The following is a 22944-nucleotide window of genomic DNA, read 5'->3' as shown; positions in this document are numbered from 1 at the left end:
GGTTCCCTGACTTGGTGTAGGTCTTGTCTTTATAACCAGCCATCCAGTTATCATAGTAGTCACGGAGCTGCACTATGAAAGGGCCATTCCACACAACATCGGGGGCCTGCAGGTACTTTGTGCAACCTCCAGATATAACAGCCATTGTAAAGTTGTAGCCCCTTTTGAGCTCTGCCTTCGTGGCCTCGCTGCTATGGCATCGGTACGAGTCCTATGCAAGTAGCCTCGATCCGAAGTGAAATTTCCCCAAAGCCCTCTGGAGCCAATCCTTTGTCAGGTCATCATTAAACCAGCCATTCTTGGAGGAAGCTATGATCACCCCGGGGATGCTCTGCATAGCCTTTACATCACGGACAGCACCTTTAAACACAATGTAAGGCTTCAGCTTGGTCCCGTCTGCTTTGGCTGCAAGAGCCACCGTGGCTTCCCCCTGGCCGGTGGTTTTGAGGCAGATGGAGCGGGCGCCCCTCTCATTGGCCGTACTAAAACCAACCATGTCAAATCAGACGGCTGTTTCATCCATGGCGATGATATTCTTGGCATGGATTTTCTTGGCCTCTATCTGTTTAGTAGAGAAAACGAGGAAGTTGACAATCTTGACGGGAGCGTCCTTCTGTGCAACAGTTGTTCTCCTCCTGAGGGTAAAGTTGTTCCGACGCAGGAATCGATTAAGCCAGCCACTCGTTGCACCAAACACCACCCCGGTGTCTCTCGTGTCACTCGCGGTGGCATACAACTCTTCGGCCTTAATGCAGATAATTTTGCGGGAGACACGGTGGTTCAGTCCACAAACGTGATGTGTCCACTGACACAAATTAGCATCAAGCTCGTCGCTCACTTTCTTCCTACCTCCGCCAGATAAGCGAGCCCGTTTTCCATCGATTACCGACTAAGATAGTAGTTCTCCCTATTTTTGTTTCCATTCACGTACACATTTTGGGTCAAAGTTAGTCTGCCTGGCCGCTGCCAAACCAGAATTCTGCTCCGCATATTTCCCAACTGCTAGCTTGAACTTTAAGTCAAACTTTCTGTTCTTCTTCCCCCTTAAAGTATTCCCGTCCATCAGTTGTGGTGTACCGCTATACATTATTAGAAAGAGGCGTTTAATTCACAAAATGGGCTCAGACCTCGGGTGGCTATTAGGACATGGGCGGTTATTTGCACAAAGGCGTTTACTTGGTAATATACGGTATATATATATATATATATATATATATATATATATATATATATATATATATATATATATATATATATGTATATATATATATATATATATATATATATATATATATCCATCCATCCATCCATCATCTTCCGCTTATCCGAGGTCGGGTCGCGGGTGCAACAGACTAAGTAGGGAAACCCAGACTTCCCTCTCCCCAGAGACTTCGTCTAGCTCTTCCCGGGGGATCCCGAGGCGTTCCCAGGCCAGCCGGGAGACATAGTCTTCCCAACGTGTCCTGGGTCTTCCCCGTGGCCTCCTACCGGTTGGACGTGCCCTAAACACCTCCCTAGAGAGGCGTTCGGGTGGCATCCTGACCAGATGCCCGAACCACCTCATCTGGCTCCTCTCGATGTGAAGGAGCAGCGGCTTTACTTTGAGTTCCTCCCGGATGGCAGAGCTTCTCACCCTATCTCTAAGGGAGAGCCCCGCCACACGGCGGAGGAAACTGATTTCGACCGCTTGTACCCGTGATCTTATCCTTTCGGTCATGACCCAAAGCTCATGATCATAGGTGAGGATGGGAACGTAGATCGACCGGTAAATTGAGAGCTTTGCCTTCCGGCTCAGCTCCTTCTTTACCACAACGGATCGGTACAACGTCCGCATTACTAAAGACGCCGCACCGATCCGCCTGTCGATCTCACGATCCACTCTTCCCTCACTCGTGAACAAGACTCCTAGGTACTTGAACTCCTCCACTTGGGGCAAGGTCTCCTCCCCAACCCGGAGATGGCATTCCACCCTTTTCCGGGCGAGAACCAAGGACTCGGACTTGGAGGTGCTGATTCTCATTCCGGTCGCTTCACACTCGGCTGCGAACCGATCCAGCGAGAGCTGAAGATCCCGGTCAGATGAAGCCATCAGGACCACATCATCTGCAAAAACCAGAGACCTAATCCTGCGGTTACCAAACCGGAACCCCTCAACGCCTTGACTGCGCCTAGAAATTCTGTCCATAAAAGTTATGAACAGAATCGGTGACAAAGGACAGCTTTGGCGGAGTCCAACCCTAACTGGAAATGTGTTCGACTTACTGCCGGCAATGCGGACCAAGCTCTGGCACTGATCGTACAGGGAACGGACCGCCACAATAAGACAGTCCGATACCCCATACTCTCTGAGCACTCCCCACAGGACTTCCCGAGGGACACGGTCGAATGCCTTCTCCAAGTCCACAAAGCACATGTAGACTGGTTGGGCAAACTCCCATGCACCCTCAAGAACCCTGCCGAGAGTATAGAGCTGGTCCACAGTTCCACGACGAAAACCACACTGTTCCTCCTGAATCCGAGGTTCGATTATCTGGCGTAGCCTCCTCTCCAGTACACCTGAATAAACCTTACCGGGAAGGCTGAGGAGTGTGATCCCACGATAGTTGGAACACACCCTCCGGTCCCCCTTCTTAAAGAGAGGAACCACCACCTCGGTCTGCCAATCCAGAGGTACCGCCCCCGATGCCCACGCGATGCTGCAAAGTCTTGTCAACCAAGACAGCCCCACAGCATCCAGAGCCTTAAGGAACTCCGGGCGGATCTCGTCCACCCCTGGGGCCTTGCCACCGAGGAGCTTTTTAACTACCTCAGCGACCTCAGCCCCAGAAATAGGAGAGTCCACCACAGATTCCCCAGGCACTGCTTCCTCATAGGAAGACGTGTTGGTGGGATTGAGGAGGTCTTCGAAGTATTCCTTCCACCTATCCACAACATCCGCAGTTGAGGTCAGCAGAACACCATCCGCACCATACACGGTGTTGATAGTGCACTGCTTCCCCTTCCTGAGGCGGCGGACGGTGGTCCAGAATCGCTTCGAAGCCGTCCGGAAGTCGTTTTCCATGGCTTCCCCGAACTCCTCCCATGTCCGAGTTTTTGCCTCCGCGACCGCTGAAGCTGCACACCGCTTGGCCTGTCGGTACCTGTCCACTGCCTCCGGAGTCCTATGAGCCAAAAGGACCCGATAGGACTCCTTCTTCAGCTTGACGGCATCCCTCACCGCTGGTGTCCACCAAGGGGTTTTAGGATTGCAGCCCCGACAGGCACCAACTACCTTGCGTCCACAGCTCCGATCTGACGCCTCGACAATAGAGGTGCGGAACATGGTCCACTCGGACTCAATGTCCAGCACCTCCCTCGTGACATGTTCAAAGTTCTTCCGGAGGTGGGAATTGAAACTTTGTCTGACAGGAGACTCTGCCAGACGTTCCCAGCAGACCCTCACAATGCGTTATATATATATATATATATATATATATATATATATATATATATATATATAGATATATATGTACACAGTACATACTGCCACTCAGTGTTGACAAGAGTCTTCATTTTGAAAACAGAATTAAAAAACATAGGTACGTAACATAGAAAGTAATTTAGTATATCAAAGCATTTGGCATCATCTTTCAGATGCCAACTTAAAAACCGACGTGTACCCTCCAATTCTATATCACTTCCTGTATTTGAGTAGGAAGTCACCGTGCATGGGGTCTGCATCCAGGGCTCGCCATCAATCTGCATGGGCAGTGGTCTCGAAGTCCTGTGAGGACCCAGCAGACCAGGGAGGACGTTACAGGTGCATTGTGGGAAAAAAGACAATATAACAAGTTATTCAGATAGACTTGGCGGAAATTCACTTATCACGGTCTTAGGGTCTGGAACCAATTAATGTTGCTAGACCAAGGACTGTTATACTTGCAAATGTTAGAAGAAGTGGAGAGTGAACATCTGTGTCATATATGTTCATATTTATGATGGAAAAAGTGAGCATCTGTGCATATACGATGATGCTAGAAGTTGTTCCACCTGATGGTTACACTGGTGCACTGAGCCAGCCGACGTCCGGCGCTCTTCAGTCCCGTGTAGATCTGACCCATCTCCATGGCACCTTCCAGACCCACCACCTCCAGCAGCTGGTCACTGAAGTCTGCAACAACAACAACAAAGTTTGTTAGCGGCCATCTTGTTCAATCAAGTCGCCTTCGAGTGGCCCAACAGGTTGACTGCAGCCTTCTTCTTATTGTTGGTGTTCTTCTTCTTATCAATGTTGTTGTTGTTCTTGTTTTTTGTTGTTCTTGTTCTTCTTCTTGTTTTTGCTGTTTTATGTTGTTCTTGTTGTCTTTGCTGTTTTTTGTTCTTGTTGTAATTGTTGTTTTTCTTCTTGTTTTTGTTGTTGCTGTTTTATGTTGTTGTGGTTGTTCTTTTCTTGTTGTTTTTCCTGTTTTTTTTGTTCTTCTTGTCCTTTTTTATAATATGTTGTTCTTTACTTCTTGTTTTTGCAGCTTTCGTTGTTGTTGTCGTCTTGTTTTTGTTGTTCTTCTTGTCCTTGCTATTTTATGTTTTTATTTTCTTCTTGTTTTTGCTGTTTTTTTATTGTTTTTGCAGCTTTTGTTATTTTCTTTTTGTAGGTTTTGTTGTTCTTCATGTCATTGCTGTTTTATGTTGTTCTTTTCTTCTTGTTTTTGCTGTTTTTTGTTGTTTTTGCAGCTTTTGTTGTTCTTTTCTTCTTGTTTTTGCTGTGTTTTGTTCTTGTTGTTTTTGTTGTTTTTCTTCTTGTTTTTGTTGTTGTTCTTTTTGTTCTAGCTGTTTTATGTTTTACTTGTTGTTCTTTTCTTGTTTTTGTTGTTGTTCTTGTTTTAGTTGCTGTTATTGCTCTTCTTTTGTTGTTTTTGTTGTTGTTCTTCTTCTTTTTCTTGTTCTTGTTGCAGTTTTTTGTTGTTTTGTTTATGTTCTTGTTGCTGTTTTTTGTTGTTATTGTACTGTTTTTTCACATTCTTGTTGCTGTTTTTTGTTGTTGTGTTTATGTTCTTGTTGTTCTTCTTGTTGCTGTTTTTGTTGGTTTTGTTGTGTTAATGTTCTTGTTGTTCTTCTTGTTTCTGTCTTTTGTTGTTCTTGTTTTTCTGCTGTTTTTGTTGTTTTGTTCTTCTTGTTGCTGTTATTTGCTGTTCTCATTGTTGTTCTTGTTTTGGATTTTTGTTGTTGTTGTTCTTCACGGCAGGCAGTTTAGTGTTGAGAATGAGTAATAAAAACTTGGTCAGACGACCAAGCGCTGTGCCGACTTTCGACCTAACCGCCTCCTTCAGAGCCGCACTTACTGTCCGCCATCTCCCAGCGACCCCCAACAGACAAGAACAGGCGTGTTGTGGCCAGTGGAAAAACACACAAACATGGCCGCCATAACATGATAAGATAGTGTGTTTTTAACGCACTCTCACCAGACACTTCATTAGGTTCACTTGCAAAATGGACCCACACCTGAATCAACAAACTTGTTTTTACACACATGACTACAACTGGTACACACAATTAGTACTACAAGACATACCTAGAACTTTTACACATAATTACTACTACAATATATAACTGTTTCCTGAAGATATAACTAAAACTAGAACTAGTTTACATAACTAGTTTACATAACTAGTACTAGCAGACAGCTATAAGCCATAACAAACACTAAAATACATAACTAGAAGTACTACATATAACTACTAATAGACTACATAACAAGTACAAATCAGTTAGTTTACAAAACTATTACTAGATGACATAACTACAACTAAAAGCATAACTAGTACACTTACACATTACTAGTAATATAATACATAACTGGTACTAGAAGAAATAAATAGTACTAGTACACATTACTAGTAATATATGGCCTGAACAAAATAGATCAAAGTTATCTTCCAGGGAAATTCAAGATCTGGTGTTACCAGTTCACCTTATACCATCGCCTGATGTGGCCCTTGAAGTTGTGCGACATCACCTCCACAACAGTCCTCAAAATGGACTCAAAAGCCAATAACTACATCCGCAAATGGCTGGGCCTTCCCAGATGTCTTTCCAACACGGCACTGTTTGGAAGAGCCATTCTGAAGCTGCCACTGAAATCCATCAGCTTGGGCTACAAACAGGAGAAGGTAAGGCTCGTGTTCGAGCTCAGAGACTCACCTGATCCGTCTGTCCGTAACACCAAGACCCAAGTCTGTACAGGGCGTAAGTGGAATGCTATGCAGACAGTAGACCAGGCCATCGTCCGGCTGAAACACCAGGAGATGGTAGGACAGATACAGTCTGGCAGAGCCGGCTTCGGATGGGGAACAGCACCCAAGATGTGGTCCAAAGCCTCAAGGAAGGAAAGAAAAGATCTGGTGATCTCAGAAGTGGTCAAGATGGAAGAGGAGAGCTATATGATCAAGGCTGTGGGCCAACAGCAGCAGGGGAGATGGACTAATTGGGAGGCCGTTGTCAACAGAGTTGTTACGTGGGCAGACATATGGAAGATGCCCCAGGCGAGGCTAAGTTTCCTCATCAGGGCCACGTACGATACCCTCCCCAGTCCCAGGAACTTGCATGTGTGGTACGGGGCAGAGGTGATCTGCCAGCTCTGTGACTCCCAAAACCCAAGCTTGCATCACATTCTTTCTGGCTGCAAGGTGGCTTTGTCGCAGGGCCGGTATGGTTGGCGGCACGACCGCGTCCTGCGGAAGCTGGCTGAAATTCTGGAGGCACGCAGAGTGGAAGCAAATGGGGCCACTCCGGGAACAGCACAGAGGTTGATTAAGTTTGTCAAGCAAGGTGGCCAGCCTTGCAGCAGCAGCAAGAGCATCCAGTCCCTCCTGTCAGCTGGCGGCGAGTGGAGCATGAGGGCTGATCTAGATCGTCAGTTGAAGTTCCCTCAAGAGATTACAACAACCTTGTTACGCCCAGACATTGTCCTGTGGTCCACCTCTAGTAAAACTGTCATCATGGTGGAGCTAACGGTATCATGGGAAGAGGGAATGGAGGCTGCTTTTGAAAGAAAGAGTGACAAGTATTCAGAGCTGGCAAGCGACTGCGCACAAGCAGGAAGGAGGCCCTTCACCTATCCAGTAGAAGTTGGCTGTAGAGGCTACACTGGAGCGTCCACCCAGCGGCTCCTAAAGTCCCTCGGGATCAGAGGCTCCAATCTAAAGAAGGCCCTCAAAGCCCTGGCAGAGGAGGCAGAACAAGGGAGCTTCTGGTTGTGGCTCAGAAGAAACGACAAGGCTTGGGGAAAGCAGGGTGTGTAGACAGGGGGAAGTAACATGGGTCTCGGGGTGCTGGAATAGCAGCACCCCGAGACCCATGTTAGGGTATGCGGTCAGGCCTTCGCTTGACTCAGGGAGATGGACGTCCCTGCCATGCATAGTCCTTTAGGACTCTTTCCATATACACAGCAGCAATAACACCGGGGTTGGAATGTGGGTACAGTATGGATCCTTTAGCTGGCTGCAGGGGGCGGCGGGGAGACGTCCCTGTCGCTGCTCCACCACCCAGAGATGTTCCGGGATTAAAGGAGCGAAACATCCGTGAAGGGTGGCTCCCGGCTGATGACCCTGCAGCCGGCACCACATGGCACTGTCGGAGGTGCGTCAGGCAGTAATGCCCTGCAAGTGTTGATTTGTGCTTTCATCTAATACATAACTAGTACAATAGGGCATATTAAGAACAACTAAATAAAATTAGTACTAAAAGACATAACATAAATATATAACTAGTAAAAATACACATAATATAGCAATATAATACATATCTACTAAAATACACAACTACAACCTGTTTACATAACTACAACTCATACACAAAACTAGTAATATAATACATAATTAGTACAATAATACATAACTAAAACCAGTGTGCATAACTAGTATTGAAAGACATAAGTAGAACTAGTACACTTATTTACATAAACTAGAACTAAAACACATACATATGACTGAAACCCATAACTAAACTTAGTACACATAACCAGTGCCAGAATACATAACTAAAACTAGTTTACACAGCTAGTATGCAAATATACAACTAAAACTAGTTTACTCAACTAGTATGCAAATATATAACTAAAACAATACACATAAGTAGTACTACAAGACATAAAGCAAACTAGAACACATAACTAGTAATATAATGAATAAAAGAGGAAACGTAAACTTGTGTATACAACTAGTACTCGATGACATAAATATAACTAGTACACATAACTAGTGATAGTAAACATAGCTCAAACTAAAATACATAACTAGCACTAGAAAACATAACTATTAGGAGACAACATAACTACAACTAGTTTACATAACTAGTATTGGAATACATACATAAACTAGTGCCAATAACTGGTACTATAATACTATAACTAGTTTACGAGTACACATGACTAGGACTACAACACATAACTAGAACTATTACCCATAATTATAACAAAAAAGAATAACTGAAACTAAAATACATAACTAGAGCTAGAAGAAATATAGGGAACTAATGTAACTATAACGAACTAATACAAATAGTTAGAACTAGACTCATAAATGGAATTAGAAGACAAAATTACAACTACAAGACATAACTATAACTAGAACGGACAACTAGAAGTTGAACAAATAATTAGCACTAGAAGACATAACTAGAACTAGAGACATAACTACAACTACAACCATAAGACATAACTATAACTTGATGACATAAGTAGAATTATAAGACATAACAAGAGACATAACTCGAACTAAAACTCATAACTAAAATTAGAACACAACTAAAACTAGAACACATAACGAGACTAGAATACATAACTATAAGACAGAGACACACTACGGGCTCACACACACACACACACAAAAATATACGCCACACATACACCTACCCCCCCCCCCCCCCCCCCCCCCCCCCCCCAACCCAACGCCCTTGACGCAAATCTCGTAGGGGTGATGAATGGATGGTCAGCGCCTGAGAGCTGCGGCCTACCACCATGACCTTGAACTACCTTCCCTCTGTTGCTAGATATCTCGAGATGCATATTGTAATATGTACATGTGCTTTGCTATGGAGTTTTTTTTCCCACTCCAGACTGGGCTCATAAGGGGGTCCAGTGTTGTATTTTTTTACTCATCCTTCCCCAGCGTTTACCTTTTTCCCATCTTTTACGGGGCGCCTTATGGCGACCCATCAGCGTTCTTGTTCTGTAACCCTGTACACTGTTTGTTTGTCTAATCTTGAACAGGTTTGTGCTGAAAACAATGTTTTGTTGTACTTGTGCAATGACAATAAAGACCTATCCTAGCCTATCCTATCCTAACGAGAGACATAACTAGAACTAGAACACATAACTAAAACTAGAACACATAACTAGAACTAAAACACATAACTAGTCATGAAATGAGTGGTGATTAAATAGTTTTGTTGTAGTTATAAGGAATAATATTCCTTCACTAGATGATTCAGAAAATTATATTATTATTTTGTGATGATTTTTAATTTTTATTTTTTATTTAGCCTTTATTTAACCAGGTAAAATCCCATTGAGATCAAATATCTCTTTTCCAAGGGAGATCTGGCCAAGAGGGTAGCAGCAAGGTTTCAATAAAAACAGTAAACACATAAAACATCACATATACAACATTAAAACTTGCTCACATCACACATGTGCATACAGACAAGGTAGACTGCAATCCTTTCACAGAAGCTTTAAAAAATAAACAATCTCTAATGATTCACCATAATTGTATTTTTAATTTTGTTAGGATTAAAAAATAAACAATCCCTAATGATTCACAAGAATAATATCACTAATTTTGTTATGATGAAAAAAACAACCAATCAATCAATAATGATATATCTATTGCGTAATCCTGATCAATCTTGACTGATGGAGTCATTCGCTGGCATTGACAACAAAGGCAAAGTCCTCCCCAGCATGCATTGCTGCCTTATGTAAGCGCCTATTTTTAGATTGTACCTCGCTGAGAAGCAGCAGCGTTCTTTCACGCTTTCTCCACGGAGTCCGGCGGCGTGAGAGAGCGCGGCGGCTTCCACTCCGCCATCAGCGCGCCGTTTAAACAGGAAGTGTTTTGTGTCAGCTCATGGTGACGTTTACCTCCATAATAATGAAAGGATGGATACCAATCGTTGAATATTATTATTTCTCGATTGTTTGTAAATGTTGCAGTTTATAAATAAAGGTTTATAAAATACAAATATCAATAAAAAAAAAAAAAGGATTCCAATTGCAATTTTAAAGGCCTACTGAAACCCACTACTACCCACCAAGCAGTCTTATAGTTTATATATCAATGATGAAATATTAACATTGCAACACATGCCAATATGGACCTTTTAGTTTACTAATTTACAATTTTAAATTTCCCGGGAGTTTCGTCTTGGAAACGTTGTGTAATGATGACGTGTACGCAAGACGTCACGGGTTTTTAGGAAGTATGAGCGCTGCACACACACACAGCTAAATGTCGTCTGCTTTAACGGCATAATTATACAGTATTTTGGACATCTGTGTTGCTAAATCTGGCTTCACGGTGGCAGAGGGGTTAGTGCGTCTGCCTCACAATACGAAGTTCCTGCAGTCCTGGGTTCAAATCCAGGCTCGGGATCTTTCTGTGTGGAGTTTGCATGTTCTCCCCGTGAATGCGTGGGTTCCCTCCGGGTACTCCGGCTTCCTCCCACTTCCAAAGACATGCACCTGGGGATAGGTTGATTGGCAACACTAAATTGGCCCTAGTGTGTGAATGTGAGTGTGAATGTTGTCTGTCTATCTGTGTTGGCCCTGCGATGAGGTGGCGACTTGTCCAGGGTGTACCCCGCCTTCCGCCCGATTGTAGCTGAGATAGGCGCCAGCGCCCCCCGCGACCCCAAAAGGGAATAAGCGGTAGAAAATGGATGGATGGATGTTGCTAAATCTTTTGCAATTTGTTCAATTAATATTGGAAAAGTCACAGTAGAAAGATGGAGTTGGGAAGCTTTAGCCTTTAGCCACACAAACACACAGTGATTCCTTGTTCAAAATTCCTGGATGTGAAACTTTCCTATGGATCAGAGCGTGGTCAAGAGAACATGGATCCCGACCACATGTCAACCAGCAGGTTTCGGTGAGAAAATTGTGGTTAAAAAGTCAGTTCTTACCGGAGAAAAGCTGAGCTTGTGCCGTCCATAGCTGCCGTCGACTCCCCTGAGACACTGCGCGTCAAGACACCCGTGGAGACACCCTTCCGACTATCAGGTAATATTAAACTCACTAAAACACTAGCAACACAATAGAAAGATAAGGGATTTCCCAGAATTAACCTAGTAAATGTGTCTAAAAACATCGGAATCCGTCCCAATGCAATCGCGTTTTTTTTTTTTAAACTTTTTTATTTATTTATTTTTTTCTCGTCCGTCACTATCAATATCCTCAAACACGAATCTTTCATCCTCGCTCAAATTAATGGGGAAATCGTCGTTTTCTCGGTCCGAATAGCACTTTTTGTTGGAGGCTCCCATTAAAAACAATGTGAATATGGGAGGAGCCATCAACATGTGATGTCATCGTCTGCGACTTCCGGTAGAGGCAGGGCTTTTCTCTTAGCACCGTAAGTTGTGAACTTTATCGTGGATGTTCTCTACTAAATCCTTTCAGCAAAAATATGGCAATATCGCGAAATGATCAAATATGACACATAGAATGGACCTGTTATCCCTGTTTAAATAAGAAAATCTCAATTCAGTAGGCCTTTAAAACAAGACTTCCTCAAACGTGACTCATTTGACACTTAAGAAAAATAGAAGAATGAATCATCCATGAGACGTTTTATTAGATACAATATTATTGTTGGATATAATAAGATATAAAATTATTAAATATAACAACATACAATATTATTAGATATAATATTATTAGATATAATATATTTATTAGATGTATTATTACATATAATATTTTTGTTATATATATATATATATATATAGTGGGGCAAAAAAGTATTTAGTCAGCCACCGGCTGGCGCAGTGGAAGAGTGGCTGTGCGCGACCCGAGAGTCCCTGGTTCAATTCCCAACTCCAAAGACATGCACCTGGGGATAGGTTGATTGGCCCTAGTGTGTGAATGTGAGTGTGAATGTTGTCTGTCTTTCTGTGGTGTCCCTTCAATGAAGTGGCGACTTGTCCAAGGTGTACACCACCTTCCGCCCGAATGTAGCTGAGATAGGCACCAGCGCCCCCCGCGACGTCAAAAGGGAATAAGCGGTAGAAAATGGATGGATAAATAATAATAATTATTGTTCTGAAGCAGAACTTATAGTATATATAAATATAATAATATGATTGTTATTCCTACCACTCACCTTGTATGCAAAACTTGAGTTCATTGGGGTCGGTGAGGGTTCTGCTGTCAGGAACCTTCCTGCTCATGCGCTTGTACTTCCTCCTCTTCTTGGTCTCGCCCCACAGGTTGGAGCCTCCGTGCATGCTGGGAATGTTGAGCACGGCCACGCCTTCCAAGGACGCGTTGCTGAGGTCCAAAATGATGCCATCACACTGTAGGACGCAAAGGAACTACCAGTAGATGTCTTCAAACTACCAATGGACGCCTTCTAACAACCTGCCGATGCCTCCAAACTGCCTTTAGACGCCTTCTAACTACCAGTGTACTCTTTCAAACTACCAGTAGATGCCTTCAAACTATCGATGGACGCCTTCTAACTCCCAGTGTATTCTTTCAAACTACCTGTAGATGCCTACACTCTACCGATGCACGCCTTCTAACTACCAATGTAATTTTTCAAACTAACAGTAGATGCCTTAAAACTACCAATATGCCTTCTAACTACCAGTGTATTCTTTCAAACTACCACAAAATGCCTTCAAACTACCAATGGACATCTTCTAACTACCAATGTATTCTTCGTAGACAATTTAGAGTGAAAAGCAAATTTTATTTTCACTCACATACAAATCATTCCAACTTGGATTGTTTCCCTGGCTTCGAGACTCTCCCGAAGGACGGTGTGGTGAAGACACAACAAACTCCCTTCTTGTCTCTCATGGACACACACCTGTTGTTGTTGACTTTGAACTAGCGACTGCATAATACATCAAGGCCGCGGAACAGAGACACACTGCGGGCTTACATACACACACACACATTCACAAAAGAAATATACGCCACACATACCCCCCCCCCCGCCCAACCCAACGCTCTCGACGCAAATCCCATAGGGGTGATGAATGGATGGTCAGTGCCTGAGAGCTGCGGCCTACCACCATGACCTTGAACTACCTTCCCTCTGTTGCTAGATATCTCGAGATGTATGTTGTAATATGTGCTTTGCTATGGAGGTTTTTTCCCACTCCAGACTGGGCCCCCTTAGGAGCCCAGTCTAAAATTGTATTTTTTTACTCATCCTTCCCCAGCGTTTACCTTTTTCCCATCTTTTACGGTGCGCCTTATGGCGACCCATCAGCGTTCTTGTTCTGTAACCCTGTACACTGTTTGTTTGTCTAATCTTGAACACGTTTGTGCTGAAAACAAAGTTTAGTTGTACTTGTGCAATGGCAATAAAGACCTATCCTAGCCTATCCTATCCTAACGAGAGACATAACTAGAACTAAAACTAGAACACATAACTAGAACTAAAACATATAACTAGTCATGAAATGAGTGGTGATTAAATTGTTGTTTTGTTTTAGTTTGTACTTGTGCAATGACAATAAAGACCTATCCTATCCTATCAAACTACCAGGAGATGCCTTCAAACTACCAATGGATGTCTTCTAACGACCAGTGTAATATTTCAAGCTACCAGTAGATGCCTTCAAACTACCAATGGGTGCCTTCCAACTACCAGTGTATTCTTTCAAACTTCTAGTAGATGCCTTCTTACTACCAGCAGATGCCTACAAACTACCAATGGAAGCCTTCTAACTACCAGTGTATTCTTTCAAACTAATAGTTGATGCCTTCAAACAACCAATGGATGCCTTCCAACTACCAGCGTATTCTTTTAAACTACCAGCAGGGGCCTTCAAACTAACAATGGACGCCTTCCAACTACCAGCGTATTCTTTTAAACTACCAGCAGGGGCCTTTAAACTAACAATGGACGCCTTCTAACTACCAGTGTATTCTTTCAAACTACTAGTAGATGCCTTCTTACTACCAGTATATGCCCTCAAACTACCAATGGACACCTAACTAGCAGGTGTCCATTGGTAGTTTGACAATTCTTTTAAATTATCAACAGATGCCTTTGAACTACCATTACATGCCTTCAAACTACCAGTAAATGCATTTAAACTACCTGAAAATGCCTTCAAACTACATGTAAATGCCTTCAAACTACCAGCAGATGCCTTCAAACTGCCAGTAAATGCCTTCAATCTACCAACAGATGCCTTCAAACTCCCATCAGACAACACGTGCTAACTACAGTTGATGTCAAAGATCATTGTGTAAATTCTGTAAAATGAGAAGGCGATGATGTCATTGATTGGAGGACTCACCTCCACCTGGATGCACTGGTTGATCTTCTTGCAGGTGGAAGAAAGAGTCTCTGTGGTGCCAAACTCAAAGTACCACAGCTTGTTTTTCATCCTGACAAAACAGCAATCAAAAAAGGCCAATTTTAATAGCAATATTAAAACAGCATCCTTTTTAAAATGATATTAATTTCTTGTTGTATGCACTATTATTGATGTCATTGATAGATATTGATTTTTTATTACAAAAACATTTGTAATAAAAACAAGACTTGTATTATCATATTTGATACAACTCATAGTTTACGTAAAATATTTCCTTAACTACAATTAAAAATGTGTACAATACAGAAATTCATTGAATATTGACAAAACTAGTCGCAAAAACACCCAAAATTCCGCTTTGGTTGTTCAAAATGTTGTCCTGAAGGAGAATTGTATGTAGTGTATAATGCTGGCAATGTTAGCATGTAGCTCACATAGCTGTGCTAATGTTGCTAACCTAGCATTTTTCAGAGTTAGTTTGTGACGAACCCCAAGATGCAGAGATGGAGGCAGGCAATAGGAAAACATGATTTAATAAAGATACTAAAACAAGAACAAACCAAAGGGGTACAACAAAAAGCACGCATGCGGCGGATAACCAACTAAGAGAGCTAGCATGGCAGCTAGAAAACGAAGGGAGCTTAGCATAGAAACTAGCGAAAACAAAAAGGGCCTAGCGTGGAAGCTAGCGGGTAGCGAGCAGGAAAACAGAAGTCGTACTTGTAATATGAAAACAAACTGGAAGCAGGGAACAAAAAACAGTAAGCTACAAACATCTAACAAATATAGCTTACCCCTACGCTGCAAAAACACAACATGGCACGACACGGCGGGAGCGACAATACATGACAATAATCCAGCACTGACTGGAGGTACAAAGCAAGTAAAATAGGAGTGGGCTGATTGAAACCAGGTGTGGCCACGTGCCAATCAGCCGCAGCTGAGGGAAAAACCGCGCACAGGGAAAAAACAGGAAACAGACAAAATAAGAGCGCTGACAGGACTGAAAACAGGAAATACTAAACACACACAGAGGAAAAACTAAAACACAAACAAATTGTCAGTGGCAAGCCTGACAGCATTATGTTTAAAGTATAATATTGGCATGGAACTGACATAACTATGCTGTAGTTGCTAACCTTGGATGATGTTAAATGTAATGTTAGCATGTAGCTCACATAGCTGTGCTAATGTTGCTAACCTAGCATTATGTTTGAAATGTAATGTTGGCATGGAGCTGATATAACTATGCTATAGTTGCTAAGCTTGGATGATGTTAAATGTATTGTTGGCATGTAGCTCATATAGCTATGCTAACATTGCTAACCCAGCATTATGTGTAAAATGTAATGTTATCATGGAGCTCACATAGCTGAGCTAGTGTTGCTAACGTGACATGATGTTAAAATGTAATGTTAGCATGTAGCTAAAATAGCTATGCTTGTGTTGCTAACTTATAATGATGTTAAAATGTAATGTTAGCATGTAGCTAACATAGCCACGCTAATGTTACTAACTTAGCATGATGTTAAAATTTGATGTTAGCATTTAGCTCATACAACTATGCTAATGTTGTTAACCTAGCAATATGTTTAAAATGTAATATTAGCATGTAACTCACATAGCTCTTCTAATGTTGCTAACCTTGAATGATGTTAAAATGTAATGTTGGCATTTAGCGCAAACAGCTATGCTGATGTTGCTAACCTAGTATTAGGTTTAAAATATAATGTTAGCATGTAGCTCACATTGCTATGCTAATGATGCTTACCTAGCAATATGTTTAAAATGTAATGTTAACATGTAGGTCACATATCCATGGTAGTGTTGCTAACCTGGCATGTTAAAATGTAGTAGCTATGCTTGTGTTGCTAACCTAGCAGGATGTTAAAATGTAATGTTGGGATGTAGCTCACATATCCATGCTAAGTGTTGCTAACCTGGTATGATGTTAAAAGGTAGTAGCTCACATAGCTATGCTAGTGTTGCTAACCTAGCAATATGTTTAAAATGTAATGTTGGCATGTAGCACACATAGCTATGCAATTGTTTTTAACTTACCAATAGGTTTGCAATGTAAAGTTAGCATGTAGCTCACGTAGCTATGCTAATGTTGCTAACTTAGAAATGGTTCAAATCTAATGTTAGCATGTAGCTCACATTGCTATGCTAATGTTGCTAACTTAGCAATATGTTTAAAATATAATCTTAGCATGTAGCTCACATTGCTATGCTAATGTTGCTAACCTAGCAGGATAAAAATATTTATGAAACAGATTTTATGAATCGATTCAGAATCATCCAAGTCCAAATGGAACATTTCTCTCAGGTCTGTTGAAAATCTAATGGAAATAAAGTTTGTGCACTTGGAAATGTGTCTGAAAGATCTGACATTGGCAGAAAAACACACAACACACCCCCCAGAGAGGCGGACACAAAAAAGCAGAGCAAACATCAGCGGTCAACAGTTCCAGCAACCTGCAGGCCCGTCGAGGCGGCATCACATCAGTGCCCCGAAGACAAGACTTGTCAAAAGTGGCCTGATGGTTGTGCTTTTTGTCCTGGCTGGACTTTGGAGAAAGACATTTTCTAAAGACTCAGTATTTGCACCTTCATAATGCCTATGAAAACATCCTCTTTTACACAAAAAGTAATTTTTACCAAATGAATACTAGACATGATTCCAAATCTGTTGTCTTCCTCACTAGTTTGCTCCACTTCGCTTTTTAGGTTTTCATGACATGAAGGAAAAAAACATACTACCTCAGGCTTTGCTACACACCTTAAAATAAAGCTCTGTCAACAATCCGTCAGTCAGTAACAGACGATGGAGTTGTAAGTTTTATCATTCAGTTTTTCTTCACTTGATATGCTAACCTAGCATGGTGGTGACATATAATGTTGGCATGTAGCTCAACTCGCTATGTTAATGTTGCTAATTTAGCATGATGTTGGAATGTACTAGCTCACCTAGCTATGCTAATGTTGCTAATCTAGCATAGTGTTAAAATGTAATGTCGGCACGTAGCTCACATATCTATGCTAGGGTTGCAAACCTGGCATGATGTTAAGATGTACTAATACATAGCTATGCGAATGTTGCTAACCTAGCATGATGTTAAAATATAATGTTGGTGTGTAGATTTACTAGCTGTGCTCCTGTTGATAACCTAGCAGGATGTTAAAATGTAATGTTGGCATGTAGCTCACATGTCTATGCTACTGTTGCAAACCTGGCATCATGTTAAAATGTACAAACTATATAGCTATACTAATGTTGCTAACGTAGCATGATGTTAAAATGTAATGTTGGAATGTGGATTAACTAGCTATGCTCTTATTGCTAACCTAACAGGATGTTAAAATGTAATGTTGGAATGTAGCTCACTCATCTATGCGAGTATTGCAAACCTAGCATGACGTTAAGATGTAATGTTGGCGTGTAGTTCCCATAGCTATGCTAGTGTTGCTAACCTAGCATGATGTTAAAATGTAATGTTGGCATATAGCTCACCAAGATATGCTAGTCTTGCTAGTCTAGCATGATTTTAAAATGTAATGTTGGCATGTAGCTCCCATAGCTATCATAGTATTTCTAACCTGGCATGATGTTAAAATGTACTAGCTCACATACCTATGCTAATGTCGCTAACCTAGCATGATGTTAAAATGTAATGGTGGCATGTAGCTCCCATAACTATGTATCATGCTAAACTAGCATGGTGTTAAAAAGTAATGTTGGCGTGTAGCTCCCATAGCTATGGTCGTGTTGCTAACCTGCATGATGTTAAAATGTAATGTTTGGATGTAGCCCACATAGCTACGCTAGTGTTGCTAACCTGGCATGATGTTAAAATGTACAAGCTCACATAGCTATGCTATTGTTGCTAACCTAGCATGATGTTAAAGTGTGATGGTGGCATGTAGCTTACCAAGCTATGGTAGTTTTGCTAGTCCAGCATGATTTTAGAATGTAATGTTGGCATGTAGCTCCCATAGCTATGTATCATGCTAACCTAGCATGGTGTTAAAAAGTAATGTTGGTGTGTAGCTCCCATAGCTATGGTCGTGTTGCTAACCTGCATGATGTTAAAATCTAATGTTTGGTTGTAGCCCACATAGCTATGCTAGTATTGCGAAGCTAGCATAATGTTAAAATGTAATGTTGGCATTTAGCTCACATAGCTATGTGTCATGCTAACCTAGCTTGGTGTTAACATGTAATTTCAGCGTGTAGCTCACATAGCTATGCTAGTACTGCTAAACTAGCATGATGTCAAAATGTAATGTTTGCATTACATCTTAGCATGCTAGTGTTGCTAGCCTAGCATTATTTTAAAATGTAATGTTGGCATGTAGCTCACATAGCTATGTATCATGCTAACCTAGCTTGGTGTTAAAATGTAATTTCGGCGTGTAGCTCACATAGCTATGCTAGTACTGGTAACCTAGCATGATGTCAAAATGTAATGTTTGCATTACATTTTAGCATTCTAGTGTTGCTAAACTGGCATGATGTTCAAATGTAATAGCGCACAGAGCTACGCTAAGCTGGCATAATGAGACCAGCTATAAATCTGCCGTAAAGATCACTGATGTTCAAGAAATATTTTTTCGCTTGCGTAGATTCGTCAACATGCTAGGTTGTGCAAGCGCACACATCTCGCCCTCCACTGCCCGCCAAGTGACATCATTCAACATTCATCGGCGTAAAAGACTGGCAACACGCTTATTGACGTAAAGGCATGGTGTCACGCGGCATGGCAGAGCCAAGGTTTCAGCCTCAAACAGGAAATCCATCCAAGAAAGAAATTCAAAAAGCAGGAAGTCCCATATAAAATAAGAGCGCAGACAGGAAGTAAAAATGAAACCCAAAGTCCACCTGAGAACATGTGGTCGCAAGAAGGGATTAAAAGCCAAGGGAGAAGATGATGTCAATGTTTTTGTCACACACATTGCAATGAATCAACAATTGTGCAAAAGTACACAATGCACATGGACACACAACTAGGACCCAGACCTAAAAATAAGCTGACCATATTCTGAAATGCCAAAGAAAAGACACATATATACGTGCCAAGGCGGGCAGCACGACAATGCCGGGAGTAGGTGAAAATTTGCCAATGATACTTTAACTTGCTGTATAAATAATATATTTATTTAAATGCAGCATTTTTTCTCCTCTGACAGCAGTGTTGGCGCTAGGAATTTTCAAAGTGGGGTCCCACGGACCCCATCAAGTCATAAAAATGGGGTCCAACAGTAAATTTTTGGGGTCCCACTTTTTTGTAAGCATTTTGCAAACAAATGAGAAACGTATCCATTGTCCTGTTATATCTCACATTCTATATTGTGTTTTGGAAAAAGGTTGTCATAAACGTTACTTAATTCATTAAAAGAAATAATATAAAAAGAAGACAGATTTGTGTGCATGTGATCTAAACTTTACTGCTGCATGTAGTTTTTTCTACGTTTTCATTTAATAAGTGGTAGGTGTATTTATTTGAGTATAAACGTGTATAAAGTGTTTTGCTTTGGTCGTGAAATGATGATAATGGTTTTGGCAGGGCATACATACATTTTATATCTAAGGCTTAAATCTCTGGAGTCTACATTAACTTTTAGTTTTTTTTAATGTTTTTTTGTTTCTTTTTCGCCCTTTTTTGTCAAACAAAACTACGTTTTTTTTTATGGCAAAAACACAAAATATGCAAAATCTTCCACCAAAAATATATTTTTCAAAGTGGAATATTTGATGTGATGTGGGGTGGGGGATGTATATTGCAGCATCCCGGAAGAGTCAGTGTTGCAAGGGGTTCTGGGTATTTGTTCTGTTGTGTTTATGTTGTTTTACGGTGCGGATGTTCTCCCGAAATGTGTTTGTCATTCTTGTTTGGTGTGGGTTCATAGTGTGGCATATATTTCTGTTGAAGTTGTTTATACAGCCACCCTCAGTGTGACCTGTATGGCAAATGACTACGTATGCCTTGATTGACATTCAATTCACTACCTCCCTCTCTCGCTCTCCCTATCTCATCCCCTCCTTCACGAATGATGCTGCGTGCTTTACAATGTTTTGTTTTAACCCCTCTTAACACTGTACATACATTGAAAATACATCTAACCCTGAATCAAAACGCCGGACATTTAAGGAATTCAAGAAACCCCGCTCGGACAGACCCGCAAAAGAGGATATGTCCGGGGAAAAGAGGACGTATGGTCAGTCTACGCCCTGCGATGAGGTGACGACTTGTCCAGGGTGTGACCCGCCTTCCGCCCGATAGTAGCTGAGATAGGCACCAGCGCCCCCCGCAACCCCAAAGGGAATAAGCGGTAGAAAATGGATGGATGGTCAGTCTATCTAAAAACAACACCTGTGCGGTGCGTGACCCTGACTTCAAAAGACGACATGGAGGTGGGACACGATCACTTAAGTATCGCTTTTCCACTGGATGGCACCGACTGAGCGAGACTTGCCTCGTCTTCCCGCGTGAAAATACCGTTAATTCCAGACTGTAAGACGCTACTTTTTTCCTACACTTTGGAACGGTGCGGCTAATTCATGGATTTTTCTTTTTGGCTGATGGTAAAAAAACAAAACAAGCAACCACACTGAAAAGATAGAAGATGAAGTGCCGAGCCGTCGCCTAACCGTCCTTAGCGTTTCTACTGATATGGATTCTTCACTTGTCGCTCCAAGCGACGTTTGTAAGTTTTACAATATAACTAAAATAATTCTTACTTACTAAAGCAAACCCATGTGTGATGTCTGTAGGAGTGTTTTCATGCTTATTGTCATGAAGCGAGCGTCGTTAGCGTGAGCTAATATGTTAACGCCTTTACGAGTGTCTGTGTCAGTATTATTAACTTACGCAAAAAACTCAAGTACAGTAATATAAAGTATGGATGGATATATTTTATAATATATTTGGGAGGATTCTAATCTTGTTACGGCTGCTAGGTCGAGACATCAGTGTGGATCTCAGTTAGCTTTAGTTTTCAACTCACTCACGTAAACAACTTACTTAATGTACGTAACATGTAAACAAATACGCCACAGCGTCAATTCCTGTCCTTCAACAATCCCTACTTCTTCGGAATCAAACTATATATTCATATATTACAGCTTCGAAGCACTTTGGAGCATTTAGACCGGCAAAACAAATCCGATGTGTGCCACTTGAGGGCAAAAAATAAATAAATCAGATTTGGTGTGTAAACGAGGCCTCGAAGTGTACTTCCAGGAATATACTAACTTTTTCCAAATTTTTCATTATGTTACACAATATTATGTTAGACCCACTCAACATCTATTCCACTGGTCACCTCTGGGGGGGCGGGTCACCCACATCTGCGGTCCCCTCCAAGGTTTCTCAGTCATCCCACTGGGTTGTTTTTCCTTGCCCTGATGTGGGATCTGAACCGAAGATGTCGTTCTGGCTTGTGCAGCCCTTTGACACACTTGTGATTTAGGGCTATATAAATAAACATTAATTGATTGATTGATTACAGCCTTATTCTAAAATTAAATAAATTCATTTTTACCCTCAAATGTTTACAGGTGCTACCCCACGACAATGTTGTTATCCACACAAAAAAGACAACATTGTCGCCGAAACGCTGAAGGGGGCGGCGGGGGTTTAAATATGCTCCATGTTTATATATGTTTTACAGAGACTTTTATATTGAAGCATTTCTTTGACATTGTCACTTCCGCTTCCTTCCTTGTTGATTTGTGTTAATGTGTGGTAGTAACTTGTTCCCTCTGCTATGTTCAATCGGTGCTCTAGTCTTTGACGATGTGAGTATTTTGATGATTGCATAGGACTCATTTAGACTATTAATAGACACGATTGTGTTTGTGTAATGTTTAGTGTTTTTTTTTTAAATTATTGTTGCTGGGTTGTTAAAATGCTACCGGTTAGTAATAGCCACATTGCTGCTGCTAATGTGGCTATCCTATTGTGGAATTGCAACATATTGACAGCTGGTTTGTGCATGTATATTTTTTTACCTTTATATTATTTGTCTAGTAAAAATATACTAATATATGTTGATAAGCGGTATAAAATGGATGGATGGATTTTTAATTAGATAAAATAAATAATACGTATTTTACTAGGGTATGACAGGCAGATACTAACACGAACAAGTGTCATACCATGAATTGATTAACGTGGACCCCGACTTTAACAAGTTGAAAAACTTATTCGGGTGTTACCATTTAGTGGTCAATTGTACGGAATATGTACTGAACTGTGCAATCTACTAATAAAAGTATCAATCAATCAATCAAAAAACTCCAAGAATGGATTGATAATTATAACCCATTAAGCCAACTAGAAAATGTAGGCCTTACTTTCATAAATCGACATTTATGTAGAAACATTTTTGCCTGGAGCATAATAA

General features: G+C 41.4%; 1 protein-coding gene across 2 annotated transcripts in view; it reads right to left on the bottom strand.

Moving 5' to 3' along the window:
* LOC133538112 (diacylglycerol kinase beta-like) overlaps positions 1-22944 on the bottom strand; it is a 117720-nt gene that overhangs the window by 4326 nt on the left and 90450 nt on the right. For both annotated transcript variants that reach the window (XM_061879432.1, XM_061879434.1), the window contains 4 exons: positions 14515-14605; positions 12357-12549; positions 4030-4150; positions 3703-3763 (listed from right to left, as the gene is read on the bottom strand). In XM_061879432.1, the coding sequence (XP_061735416.1) occupies positions 3703-3763; positions 4030-4150; positions 12357-12549; positions 14515-14605 (466 nt within the window). The remainder of the gene's footprint in view (positions 1-3702; positions 3764-4029; positions 4151-12356; positions 12550-14514; positions 14606-22944) is intronic.

This window comes from Nerophis ophidion, linkage group LG19, assembly GCF_033978795.1.
Source record: "Nerophis ophidion isolate RoL-2023_Sa linkage group LG19, RoL_Noph_v1.0, whole genome shotgun sequence".
In the NCBI taxonomy this organism is placed as follows: domain Eukaryota; kingdom Metazoa; phylum Chordata; class Actinopteri; order Syngnathiformes; family Syngnathidae; genus Nerophis; species Nerophis ophidion.
The sequence above is the reverse complement of the archived record's forward strand: the minus strand, read 5'-3'. Positions and strand labels throughout refer to the sequence as shown.